The sequence below is a fragment of the Haemaphysalis longicornis genome, unplaced genomic scaffold, assembly GCF_048455015.1.
Source record: "Haemaphysalis longicornis isolate Haplotype H1 unplaced genomic scaffold, Haemaphysalis longicornis Haplotype H1 scaffold_1, whole genome shotgun sequence".
Taxonomy (NCBI): Eukaryota; Metazoa; Arthropoda; class Arachnida; order Ixodida; family Ixodidae; genus Haemaphysalis; species Haemaphysalis longicornis.
The window spans coordinates 299,160,816-299,174,823 of NW_027526203.1; the positions used below are offsets into that span (position 1 = coordinate 299,160,816).

General features: G+C 48.1%; 3 protein-coding genes across 4 annotated transcripts in view; all 3 read right to left on the reverse strand.

Annotated features, from left to right (window-relative positions):
- The window catches only part of LOC144148956 (inactive dipeptidyl peptidase 10-like), a 541,623-nt gene that overhangs the window by 382,934 nt on the left and 144,681 nt on the right, over positions 1-14,008 (reverse strand). The window lies entirely within an intron of this gene.
- LOC144170020 (uncharacterized) lies at positions 2,524-3,387 on the reverse strand. Its single transcript, XM_077699511.1, has one exon. It carries the CDS (start codon positions 3,385-3,387, stop codon positions 2,524-2,526), a length of 864 nt encoding a protein of 287 aa, XP_077555637.1.
- LOC144174786 (uncharacterized) lies at positions 7,381-8,535 on the reverse strand. The gene has a single exon (XM_077703679.1). It carries the CDS (start codon positions 8,533-8,535, stop codon positions 7,381-7,383), a length of 1,155 nt encoding a protein of 384 aa, XP_077559805.1.

Consider the following 14,008-nt stretch of genomic DNA (forward strand, 5'->3'; position numbering starts at 1 on the left):
ACACACTAATACGCTACCGGTAAAAACTTGGATGTTAGAAAAAGATTTATTTTTGCCATGGGGTGCCGACTGTACACTATGTAAAAAACCGGAAAGTGTCGAACCTGTCTTTATAGAATGTTGGGACGCTGTATTTTTTTTTTTTGGGGGGGGGGGGGGGGGGGACGTCTTGCAACCTACCGTGAAAAAAGACCTCCCCCTTACCCCACGTGGAATTCGTTTCCTAGATGTTAAACCAGATGTTCTACCACACGATTTGTTTTTTGTTTTGGGTCTACACAGCATATGGAAGAGTAGAATGGAGGTACGGAATGCAGATGTCAATGCAAAGTCGGTGGGAAACCACTTTGTTGAACACGTGTGTAAGCTCCGCGAAGTGTTTTTGAAGCTGGAATACAAAGACGAAGTGATATCGGTTATGAATGAACTTGCTGTTTTAAAAGTTCACAAAAACGCAACCACCAGCTAAAAGCGCGGCGGTTTTTATGTACGTACCTCTCCTTTTTCAGCCCTTTGGGCTGATTCTGTAGTACTTGTTTTGTTGTGCCCAGTCGGCAATAAAGAAAAAAAAATACAAAGCCAAGGTGATCAGCTCAACAGAAATATGAAGGCACGGGTTTTTTGGTTTGTGTAAGGTTGTTCTGTATCCAGGTTATTATACCGGTACATGACTTCCCGGGCGAGGGATACGCTTCCGCTACCTCCAGCCCAAAAAGAATAGTATCTCCCTCCCTCCCTCCCTCCCTCCCTCCCTCCCTCCCCCCTCTCTCTCTCTCTCTCTCTCTCTCTCTCTCTCTCTCTCTCTCTCTCTCTCTCTCTCTCTCTCTCTCTCTCTCTCTCTCTCTCTCTATTACGGGACATGTGACATGTTTGCGACATGTGTAAAAAGGCAATGAATTAAACCTTCGTTTAAGGACAGTAAATATTCTTTAGTAAAAAAAAAAACGTCATAGTTGGACAAAAAACAGCATGAAAAGTGCTGCTATAACAATCAGCTTGAATACGAGGTATACAAAGGCAAGACCCTTGCAAACTACTAAAACTGGTGGCATATCATATTTCAAGTATTAAGCATATTTGAGGTAACACTAAGCAGGCGAGCGAGCAGGCAGGCAAGACCAGTAGTACCAGGGTTGTTTTAGTTAAAAATACGCACTGGATTGATTTTCGCGGGGAAAAAAAACGGGTTGCAAAAAGCGTTTAGGAGAGGCGAGATAAAGCACAAAAACAAAGTATGTCGGATATACCGGTGCCAGTAACTACGTTGAGGTGCTTTAAAGCACTCAAATCCGATTAACTGCGTACGGTCTACGCTTAATTGAGAAAAAAACGAAAACAGAAATACTGGCGCGTGCTGCCGCTGTCCGTGATGGTGACGGGGCCCAGGCAACGCGGCCCATGCCTATGCTGCTAGTGACTGCAGCACACCGCTCGGCAGTTTGGGTAGCCGCGGTCGTTGCCCCGTTTGTCGTTATTCTGCTTTTCCAGGCTTTCTCCCTTGCTGGGTCCAAGGGTTCCTCGATGTGAGCTAAAACTCGTCAAAATAAGCTCATACCAGCCATACCACAGACTACTTTTACCAAAGATCCTTCCCGCAGGTGCATTTATCCAGTAGATTAATTATATGCTCCGCATGCCGTCAGCAACTATTGGAGGCAGGGTCGGCATTACCTCATTCGGCGCCCGGTGCGAACTACTGCGCCCCCTTCTCGCCGGCGCCTTGTGCGACGGCACTGGTCGCACACCCCTAAGACCGGCACTGCTTAGAGAGTCACTTTCTAATATTTTTCTAACGATGTTTTGCCTACCAAGAAAAAAAAAAGGGTTTATTTGATGTAAAAAGTCAACGTCCGTGAATCGCGAAGCTTTCGAAAAGTTGAGAGACTGGTAGTGGACGTTATCTTATGGCACTTGATTTTTCCCTAAGATCGAGCAGCAGTGGCCGGCCCATTTGCGGTACTGTAACTCTCCCGGCATGTAGCCAGAGCTCAAGGCACCAGTGGAAAATGTGTAATTCCCCCCTCTTTCACCGCAGGTGGCTGCAACGTGGTTTATCTGTACTCTGAAGAGCCACACGATCAGAAGCGACCGCACCACCACAAACATACGAAGTGACCTTCGCTTTTAACAGCAGAGCTGTGTAGGACGAGTTTTGCCCGTCCGTCGTACCAAGAAACCTCCAAGCGTCAACAACAACAAAAAAAAATGTTTCTGGGGATGTCCCAGGAATCGAACACAGCACTTTAACGCCATTAAACCGGCAACCTAACCCCTGGGCCACCCCAAAGGCCCGAGGGGTACGGGGTTAGCAGCGGTGGGGAACAATAACATGAGCAGCTATAAGTGGGAAGAAAAAAAAAACGCTTCCCGTGGTCTTAATCGAACCTGCGTCCCTCGCTTTATGAAACCGCCGTCTATCCGACTGAGCTATCATCGCTTTTTTTGCTTCATTGCATGGGAACCTAGCCCGAATAGCTTAAAGTCCCACCCTAACTACAATAACGGTACATTCACTAATACATTTTAAAAGTCAGGCAGGCACACACACGCTTCAAGGAAATGCAACCAGTTCGGCGGCTTCGATTGCGCCGCATAGACACTGTACACAAGCGCACATTGTTCGCGAAAAATTGACTTAGTTCCACGAGGTTCCCCAGCATGGCGGTCAATCATGCGACACTTCCATAGGCTAAAGAATCCTATCATCACGAAAAGGTCATATGGCACAGCACATTTCTTCATCACTGGCAGGAATCGTATACTGTAAGGGGTGATGTCTATGCCCTTTTTAAGAGTCCGCTGCAGAACATCCAAAAAAAAAAACACAGCATTCCCACATAAAACAAAGCAGTGATCAATTGTCTCCGGCTGGTTACACAAGCGACAGTTAACAGACCAAGGCACATATACACCTTTAATATTGAGCCATGTTTTAACAGGCAACGTTGATGGGTGCAACTTAAAAAAGAAAGTTTTTGCAGCCGCTTGGATGCACATTTTATTGACGCGCTTCAACACACTGTCACCTAAAAACATCAGATATGGTTGACGGTAAATGGGCACTGGAAATAAACTTTCAATTAAAATGCCCGTCAATTCTTTCCTGGAGAGACCGTACAAATACTTCAGAGAAAAACGCACAACAAGAAACTTGAAAGTGTCAGCAACCTCCTTCAGAAAGCCCCAAAGCGGCCTAGGATTCGCGGGATGGGTTGGAGCAAATAAAAAAGGCAAATGAGCACTTAATTTATGCTGAATAAAAACTTTTAAAAACGGATGATCAGCCGTTTTGATAAAAAAGAACCGCGAAACGAGCTGGTGTACAAACAAATGCACCAATCCAACACCACCAGACCTTAACGGGAGGAAGAGGTTATCACGGCGCATGAACTCCCACTTGGATCGCCATACGAAGGTAGCCAACACTCTGTCAAATGCTTGAACGTTTTTTCGTGCGCAACTAAGGACCTGCAGAACATAAACAAGTTTGGAGACAAGAAATACATTACACACTCCTGCAAGCGCAAATATAGGCAGCTCCCGCCCCATCCATGCCTGCGTTTTACGCTTCACTACAGTAAGCATTGGCGGATCCAGAGGGGGGTTCCGGATGTCCTGACCCCTCCCTCAATTTTTTAATTTGTTTTTAATTTGTACCCCCAAGATGACCCCCAAGGTCGTAGAAAAAGTCTAGTTGATATTTTTTTCTATTTGTTGCGTTTTTGCTTGTCTGAAATATCGGCGAACAAAAAAGGGTCCTCCTCATCATCATCATCATCATCATCATTACTGACAGAAGCTGACCCCCCTCTCAGAAAAAACCTGGATCCGCCCCTGACAGTAAGTGCAGAAGACCAATGAGGGAACCCCAAGGTACTGTATTGTTTCAGATTCCCATGTTATGCCTCCATATTGACGTGGCTGCGTACCCCACCAGCCCTTCCAAAAACCTCTTGATTTTTCAAGGTTCACCTTAGCACCACTTACATCGCAAAACCGCTGTGTCAGCATCATTACCTCCAAAACACTTTTCTTGTCCGTACAAAAAAAGGCAAGGTCATCTGCATAGGCTAAAACATTGACTTCAAGTTTTCCAGTGAGAAACCATGAATGGCACTGCTTTGGAGAATACTAATGCACAGGGGCTCAAGGTACAAACCGAATAAAAGGAGTGCCAACGGGCAACCTTGCCGTACGGAAGATCTAATGGGAATAGGTCTAGAGAGTTCGCGATTTATAATCAACCGGGTCGTAAAGCTTTTATAACAGAGAGATATGCCCTTATACAAGGCTTTCCCAAGCCAAGCTGACTCCAGAACAGCAAAAAGGAAAGGATGGCTAACCCTGTCAAATGCTTTGACAAGATCAATTTGAAGGAGCGCAACCTGCCCAGCACCATCGGATACGCACTCCAGTACTGAACGAGAAATATGGATGTTGGTCTGAATGCTCCGCCCCTGAATACCGCAAGTCTGGTGCGAACCTATCAGACTTGTGATTACAATCTGTAACCTGCGTTCCAGCACCTTCGCGAATATCTTGTAATCCACGTTACACAGAGATATCGGCCTGTAGCCATCCACGCTTTTCAACTTTTCTGCGTTGTCACTTTTCGGGATTAGTACAGTATAACCTTGGTAAAATGTAGGAGGCAGGATATCGAGTTCATAGGCCTTTGTAAATACCTCATGTAAGGCAGGTGCCAGAATACTCGAGAATTTTTGGTAGAACTCCGAAGTGAGGCCATCAGGTCCAGGTGACTTATGGGTTTGCAGGTTTGTAATGGCAATTTCCACTTCTTGAAGCGTAATTGGTCCTTCTACAAGAGCCCGCTCATCGTCACTGAGCTTAGGAAAAGGCTGGAGGAATACATAAAAATCAGGTGTACTACAGGTACCCGTGTTGCCATTAAACAGTTTTTCATAATGGGCACAAAATGCTCCATGTATACTGCGGCTATCAGAGTAGCTTTGGCCCCCATACTCAATTTCGACTATAACATTTTTTAGCGCTGTCTGCTTTTCATCTCCAAATGCGCGTCGTGTTGGCGGCTCCTGCAAAAACCTACGCGTTCTCGATCGAACAAGGGCTCCCGATATTTTTCAGTCATATGCTGCTGCATTTGAGCTTTAACATTGCATATTTCATCAAAAAATGTCCCGGCCTCAGCTCTTTCAGCCTCATGTAATTGCATCAAGGAACTGCGGAGTTCATGCATGCGAAGTCGCTTCAAAAAGAATGACCGAGCCGACGCCTCTATAGCTACGTTTTTGATTTCTTGTTTAAAAAGGTCCCATTTTTGGCAAATACTAAGGCTTGAAAGTTTGAATGTATCGTTCCAGCAAGCTGTTACTGTGTGTTGAAAAAGTCCGCCCCAGGGTATACTATTGTTCAGTTTCCACAGTTCCCAAGGGATGGGAGGAGCGCGCCAGCCCCGTGGACCGATCCGTGCAGAGACCATGCAATGATCAGTAAAAAAATATTGGCCTAACAACATAATCACGCACAATGGAGCACTTTTCCGTTGAAACATAAATTCGGTTCAGACGGGCACTAGAAAAACGATGAAAATGCGTAAAGTGTACAGTGCTCCCTATAACGCTTCCTATGTCAACTAGGCCGTACTCACTAATCAGGTCACTGAGAACCGCGGCACTGGAATCATATCGCCAGTTACCTGCCGAACGATCCTCCTGAGTAGCACACTTCTCTCGGTGCGCAAAAATTGAGCCAAGGAGAGGAAGAAACTCCTCTTTTCAGTCAATTTGTTGGGGGCATACAAACAAATAATGCGCCATTCAGTTCCCGGTATGTCAACGTCGCAGCAGACAAACCGCCCCACATCATCGACTTTGCAATCAAGGACAGTCGCATCAAGGTTTTTACTAACCAATAGCATACACCCACCTGATAGGCCAACCGAGTGGCTAACGCAAATAGAGCACTGCACGGGCCTGATTTTAAGGCCCGAGCCCGGCCCGAGCCCGCTTCGCGAAGCCCGAGCCCAACCCGGGCCCGTAACACCTAGCCCGAGCCCGGTCCGGGCCCGGGCATTCATAAGTGAGGGTGGCCCGAGCCCGGCCCGGGCCCGCCATCTCAAGCCCGGGCCCGGCCCAGCCCGGTAATTTATTTTTTGGCCTAGGGATGGTCCGAGTGTGTGACCAGGCCCGGTCTTTGACGCTGAAGAAAGTTTGTTTATTATATTCCGGGCGATCAGACGGCGCATCTAGTCTGTACAAGCACGTCATGAACTGAGACGCAAAAAATAAGGGTTTAAAAGTGCACGTAGTTTAGCTTACAGCGTCTGCAGTTCACGCCACATCGGGGAAAAATTTTCTATCCGCATTTGAATCAACGAGTATGTACGCGCGTTGAAATACTTCACCTGCAGTGGTTGTAAACCGGTGGTGTTTCTCTGGCACACGAGTTTGATTCCCGGCCACGGCAGCCGCATTTTGATTGGTGCGATATCTAGAACACACGTGTACATACATAGACATAGGTGCAAAGCTCCAGGATATCTGAATTAATTCATTCCCCTCTTGGGCATTCTTTGTAATCGTATCTTTGGTATGTTATACACCAAAATATAAAATATTGCTGCAGAACAAGAACTGTCATTAAAATTGCAGTATAGTGACCATCAGACCTAGCAAAACACGTTTTTAATACAATGCGTGCAAATAACGGCAAGAAGCGCGCAACAATAAACCAAGAATATTCATTTTGATGCTCTTTCCTACACTTCACGTCGGACCTATTAACGGCCGTGCCTATGAATTCAAGCCCGAGCCCGGCCCGGGCCCACGGCGTCGAGCCCGAGCCCGGCCCGGGCCCGCCGATAATCGACTTCGGGCGGCCCGTCCCGGCCCGCGGGCCGGGTCGGCCCCGGACTTTCGGGCCGGCCCGGTCCCGTGCAGTGCTCTAAACGCAAACACTGTATTCAGATAAAAAGGGCTGGAGAGCTGCCTGCGTGACCTCGTCTGTATTTAGCTTGGTCTCCTGAATGGCCGCAATAGTTATAATATTTCTCTGAAAAAGCTGCAGAAGCTGATACTGTCTGCGTCTCTGTCTTAATCCCCTTACATTAAGTGAGGCGACGTGTACTGCTGCTAAGTTGGCCATAGGAATCAGCTATTTACTCCCCTCACCGAAAGAAGGAGTCACCCTAGTTTTTGACGGCCGCTGAGACTGCCTCCGTGGGGTGGGCCGTACATTTGACCTGCTAGCTCCCGGATCTCCCCCTGCAACTGCTGCAAGGTCAGGCGCCTGCCTCTTCTCTGCACCAGAACAGGTTTCCTCTGTATAAAAAGAGGCCGGCCGGTTTAGGGGCCCTGAAGCAGCGTCCATCATCTCTTCAGAAAAAGGGGATGCATCAGCCTACGATGCCGACGGCGAACCATTAGGCTCCGAAGAACCATCATCAGCCTTGGTGAAACTTTCGGAAGTAGCGCTGTCTTCCCTAGCCACTCCGCTGCAGGGAAGCGATGCGCTGTCACAGGAGCTCTCAAGCAGTTCGGCCTCCTTTGACGGGCCCACATCATCAAAGTCCCTGGAATCTTCAGCTGAAGGCAAAACAGGCCCCACTGGCCCGCACTTCCTGGAATTTGAAAACCCACCATCGGGTGGTTTTGGTTCCCGGAGTACAGGGTCATGTTGTGGGGTCTCCAAATTGGCAGATGGAGACTGCTGGGAAACGGTGGCCAGGCCTGGGTCCACGCTGACTTCTCCTGAAGCATCCACCACTTCAGATGCATCCATAAGGTGTCCGGAAGTTTCATCGTCTGTAGTCTTCGCCTGGCCCTGACGCAGTTTATCAGCACACGTCATTACACAGTTTTCCACCGTATGTCCATAGCGCCGGCATTGGTAGCACCGGGGTGTACGGCACTGCCGTCGCACGTGCCCAATCCTGCTACAACGAAGGCATAGCGGTGGTATTCCCGGAATGAGTACCAAGCTCTGGATCCCATAGACATCTAGCATGTGCGGGATACTGCTCACAGAGACACCTTCTTTCAACTCTAGGCAGACATCCCGGTTAGAAGTTTCCATGTGTTCCATTCCAGGGCAACGCCAAATCTCTCGGTTTACAGATTGGACAGTGCCGTACGGTTCCAGTGCTTCCACGATTCGTCGGCTCTCCATGTGGCGGGGTAACCAAAGTAGCTTTACCTTGACCTCCCGCGAATCCGGGTCAAACACCATACACTTTAAGGACTTCACGGGGAAACTTCCGAGGTCTACAAGCTTCTGCTTCGCAAGAGCACTGACGCACGTTACCATCCATACATGGCTCATCTGGTATTGACCAATGCTAATAACGTCTGTGAGATCCATTACTCGAGCAAGAGCATCCCTAAAGTCAGGAGCATGGTACGGGCGGCCTTTGAGATCAGCATGCAGAAAAACAGTGTTCAGGACAACGGTACCAGTCGGTAGACGGGGAAGGACGATCTTGTAAGCATTTTCTTCGTGTCCAGACGATGAAGCACCTCGGCCAAAGGCCGATGCGCTGTTTCCAGCTTGCATCATTGGAAAAACACAGCCGCTCCGAACGGCTTCGGAGCACAGCATTTCCTTTGGATTCGTAGCGCGGACATTGGCTTTGGACTTGGCAACGGGTTCCAGCGCGTGCTAACACGGTCCACTTTGGGAGAGATGTGAAAGCCTGCGGAGGAAACGACCTGGGCCTGCCAGTCCCGGAGAATTTTGAGCGGCAAGTTCTGACATCCATTTGAGGTGCAACAGCTGGGTCTCCGGCGAAGGAAAAGGGGCCGTCAGTTCTGCTGTTTCTACAGCCTTGCACCACTAGTGCAAGCTGCGCCTACTCCTTTTTCAATTGAGCGCTCGCGGTGCCATATAAAACGCGAAAGAAGGCAGCGCCAAAGCTTTGCAGTCTGAACTCGCACGGTACTTTGTGTAGCTCTTCTTTTCTAAGATGTGAGAACGCCACAAATTGCGTTCACTCTTACAGGAGATTGCTACTTGAAAAAGAATTCCAGTTTCCGGGTTTTACGCGCCGAAGCTACATCTGGGCTAAGATGTGCGACGGAGTGGGGTGCTACGGATTACTTTCTGTGCCTAAAGGAAGACACAGTGACGTTGTCCCTTTTCCCTCCCCGTCACAACCACGGCCGCACTGGAACCCCGCGTGACCTTCGCATTGCTACTTCCGCAAAGTAGCGACATAAGCTTGCATGAAGACGAAACTACCCCTCACATTGAGTGAGATCAAGAGACACCAATGAAGTGCCCCAAAAATACATTTATCGCAGGATTCTCGCACTTCGTATTGTAAACAGTGCGACTGTTTTGAATCCACCAGGGAGCCGAAAACGAGACAACCTTTGCACCTGCACGCAGCGGAGTGACGATAAAGGGTCCCTCCCGGTGGCTTGTGTGTACATGTAGGGGCGCGAACGAAAAGCGTGCGAAGGCTGCAAAAAGATATAATAGACGAAGGCAGAAAGTGGAGCGTTTGCGGTGCTCGTGCTGGCAGTGGCGCTTGGCGTCAGAGGCCGCTATGTGCAGAGATATGAGGCGGCCGGAAGCAAGCCTATTGATTCTCAGACATCCGAAGTATACGAAAGAGCTTGGATCTCTAAAGGAGGGACTTATAGAGGAAACAGAGCCAAGGGCACAAAAATGAATCGAACGAGGAACGGGAAAAACGTGAGGCAGGAAAGGGACAAAAGGAAGCGAGAGCGAAACTGGCGGGCTCAAGGCCTTGCACTGCTGGCGCGACGCCAGAATCTTTGCCTCGTCCCTCGCTGGCTCCGGAGTTGAGCAAAGACAAAAGCCTCTACCCCTACGTCACGGCCAGAGGCGAGGCGGCGGAGCTGACCACGAAAGAGGCGCCGATGAGGTCACAGTTGGGGTAAGTGGACGTCCGGTGCTCGGGCGCCACGCGCTTCCCGCCTCTGGGCCGCCACTCCGACGCTGCGTGCCTGACGCTCGCGCTGGCCACCTTTCCCTCGCACGGCTTTCACAGGCGTTCCTCCTCTCTGTGTGCCCTTTTCAATGACGGGTCGGCGCCGAAACACGCCGTTTACGGCCATTTTTTTTCTCTCGTTTGTTCGCTAAAGGAACCTAAAGGTACGCGAAGAAACGGGTGAGTTTGCGAATGACGAAACAAACAGCACCGACGAATACGCACAAAAAATAAACTGAGCGTTGCGAACGTCCATTTTTCTTGCTTAATTCGACACGCGCTTGAAGCAAGAAGCATCGTTCCACACGCCGGATCAATGCGCAGTTGCTCCATAGATGATGGTTCAGAAAGGGTACAAGACAGCGTTTGTTTGTAGCCATTGTTCTGTGGCCCATATGATTAGATAACGCAATTTTAATGACAAAATTATAGTTAGACTCAAAGAGAGTCTCATATGTTTTACATTTTTCTACCCGATTTGCTCTGGACATGATGCTAATTTCTCTCCAGATGTTGCACACCTTTGCCACTTTAACGACTACTACATCGTTAGAAACAGAAGAACTAAAAGCAACGATGTGTATCCAAAAACAATGAGGTGTATGCTGACCTACCGAATTGTTGTGGAACAGATAAAGCAAAAGTTGTGGATGAAAAAAAAAAGGGGTATCAACATTTTTTTTTCTTCGGGGCGTGGTGGAGTTTTGAAAATTTAATGCCATATGTTGCCAGACGAAGGTACCCGGACTATCAAAAAGTCAAAAAGACAGGCCATCACGTAATTTTTCCCGCTAAAATATCACACGTGTTTATGCGTGTCGACTAGCATTGAGTCCGTCTCCTAAACGGGCTGGTGAGCGGTAAGCGAAATTGTGCAATTTCGTTGCTATTACAAATGATAGCACTACCAACTTTACGTTTATGGTCTCCGCTTGAACCATAAATTATGCTGATCAAGGTAGGATTCCTGTTCGACTGATATATGGAGCAGCAAATGCCGAGTGCTGCCCAGGTCTAAAGCCTCACTGTGTCCGTCCTAATGAACCGATTTTTTTTTTCTGATTTCATATTTGTGATGTCCGGAGTCCTTTTAGAACATAAACGTGTTTTCGCGATCTTAAGCTAAAAATAATGCTTTGGGCATCAAAGGGTTGAGAAAAAACGCCTCGGTCAAAAAAGTCACGTGATGTGCCGACCCAGAGTGACTTTCAGCTTTAATATCGAGTCACGTCCCTGACGGACTGGCGGCATTAACATTGATGAGCACGACAGCGTGCCTCACAGCGTTGTGTTCGTGAACATTTTGAATTCTTTCAACGATGATCCGAAAAACTGACTTGATCTATGAAATGAAAAAAAAAAAGAATAATTGTTTTATTGGACACGACGTTTTCTGATAGACTTTTGTGTTATTTCCTTAAATACGTAAAAATAAATATTGGTACCAGTTCATAAAATAAGCTACGATAAAATAAGCGGCCCGTGAAAACCCACGTCCACCGGAACATATGCCACCAGGCGCACCCACTTTTTATTTTTATTTAAGGAATAATCAAATAGTTAACAGTTATCACCGCCCTCTAGACCACGCGGAGTGTAGTTTTGCTTTTGTGCAGATTTGTAAACAAGCGATAGAGAGATTGTACGAAGGGAAGCACGGACCTGCATTTTATTAAAAGACTCCGTGGGTGGAAGTGGCCACAACGCAACCAAACGGCCGGTCGTGGGAACCACCAGAGTGAAATTTGGTTGATGACGAAGCCGAGTGTATGATTCAGTCCGAAATGGTATTTCGGAAGTTCGCCACTCTGACATTGCATATGTGACAGCACAGATAGGATTTTGAGTCAGACCGTGAGCTGGGCCTTGCCGGTCACAAAATTTACTCCATCGCCAGCAGTGATTTGTCACCCGGATGATATGTGGTCGCGAAGGGCCCGCACGGGGAGAGATTTTTACTGCTATTTTTGTGGTAAGCGGTCACGGAGCATCCCGAGAGGGAGTTGTAAATTCTCGAGATCTAAAACATCTTAACCAACTGTATAAGCGTCTGACGCCTGCTCGTGACCAATTTCGGCAGGGTGTTCGTTGGGCGCGGTGAAATGAAGTGTCATTGCCCCGCCGGATATAACCCCTGATCACGATATTGGCGTGCCGGCACCTAAGAGTTTCATGTTGTTTACGAGTACGTTGTGAGGAACGTGCGGGCTTGTGGTGATGTAGCCGTGTGAGTGCATTATCAGTACTGCTTAAGGCGTAAATTATTTTAATTGCGGCGCCTTAGTACGAAGATAGACTGTATCCTAGCATTGTGATATCGGTGCTAGCTCAACCTCTGCAGAACTCATTTCAATGACTCCTAACACCGGCGTCAGGAGAAGTTGAGGTAACGCACCACTTAATCGCTAACACGAACTTTGCGAACTGTGGTCCTGGAAATCGCGCAAATGCTAGGTTTGGCGGTATATTCGGTAAATCAAGCCACTCTTAGAGCGTAGTTATGTTTTCCTATTGTTACGCAGGAAATTTTCGACGCAATCATAGGGGTACGTACTCTTATTCGCCGGTGATGTTTGATGTCGACGTTCATGGTGTAGTCATCACCAAGCTGATGCAGCAGATGTATATGTCACCACACCACTCAAGGCACGCTCACGATTTGTCCCTTTATGCGTAACTAATCTCCTCTGTACAGGAACCGTCTCAACCGCACAAAAATAATAGTCAAAACCGCAGATCATACACCGCGTTTTGGGCCTTCGAGCGATACGTGGCGGATACGAGAAGACATTACTCTCCCAAACACACAGCAGTTTGTCCTAGCTTAGGGACGCACTGCGGGCGCAGGAAAGAATGAACTAGAGAATGTCTCCTCTGGGACGAAACCCTCCAGTGAGCACGGAAGCCCCTCTGGTTTGACAATGGCTAACCCCATTGCAACCGAAGCCATACGCATCACGTCGCTCCAAACCGGTGATCGAGCGCCGACTTTAACGCAGATATGCGTTTTGCGGCTCGAGATGACTCTAATGAGCATCCGCAGTTTTTGAAAGGGACACTGCAGTGCGGAAGAAAGCTAGCCTATATTGCAGAATGGAGTGCCGTGAATACAAATGCACCACTCGCAGCAGTACAATTTGCTTATTACCTCAGAAAATGCCGAAAATGGGAAAGCATGCAGAAATTGCCACCCATTGACTTTCCTCCACTACGATTTGTGGCCTCAGAAACTGTTAACGGTGAAAGGGATTTGCTGAATCTCGCGTTTTTTTTTAACAATCGCTGACATGTAAATATAAAAAAAAAATATTCATAGCACTTGAGTCTGCTTAAGAGCTTTGAATGCGAATTTATTATGAAAATGAGAATCGGTGAATCGGCCGTGAACCTCTCACGGTACCTGTCATCATTATTGGTATGCGCACTCGACGCCACCTTTTTTTGTCTCGCAATGGTCCGTTTCAATTGAAGCTCCTTTTGTCTGAATCTGGACGGCATGCGACTAACATGCCAGCGGCACTCGCTAAGTGGGTTTCTCTCCCAAATGCTGAAGCGTTTACTCAAACTCTCAGTACAGCCCCTCGCGGCGCTGATTTTCGTCTATAACTTCGAGCGTCTGTTTAATTGGAGAATTTATCACTATACGCGTTGTTTGAACTTCAGACCGCGGCGCAGAATTGGTGCTCAGGACGATCAATCAACACTTGTTGCGGAAGTGGGCGGTGCTAATTACCCAGGTATTCAGCAGTCCTGGGCGGGAAGCGAGGAACGCCGCTTGTTCGAGCTATAAACGGCGGGACATTTATGTCCCAGGATACTTTCGTGCGCGGGCCAGACTCCCCTTTTTGCACGAGTGTCAACGGCATTTGCCTCAAAATTTGTTTTACACATGCTGTTACACAGCATTGAGTGGGTACCGCGAAGGCAGTGTGACTACGTCACTCCAGCTGCGGAGCACGCCATTGTGGTTCGGATTTCTGTTTCCGTAGGTGAAAAGTCACTGAAGGTAAAAAGGCCTAAGCGCCAATATTTCGGTGCAGGATAAGGAACCCTGTAAGTGCCCTTACCTGCATG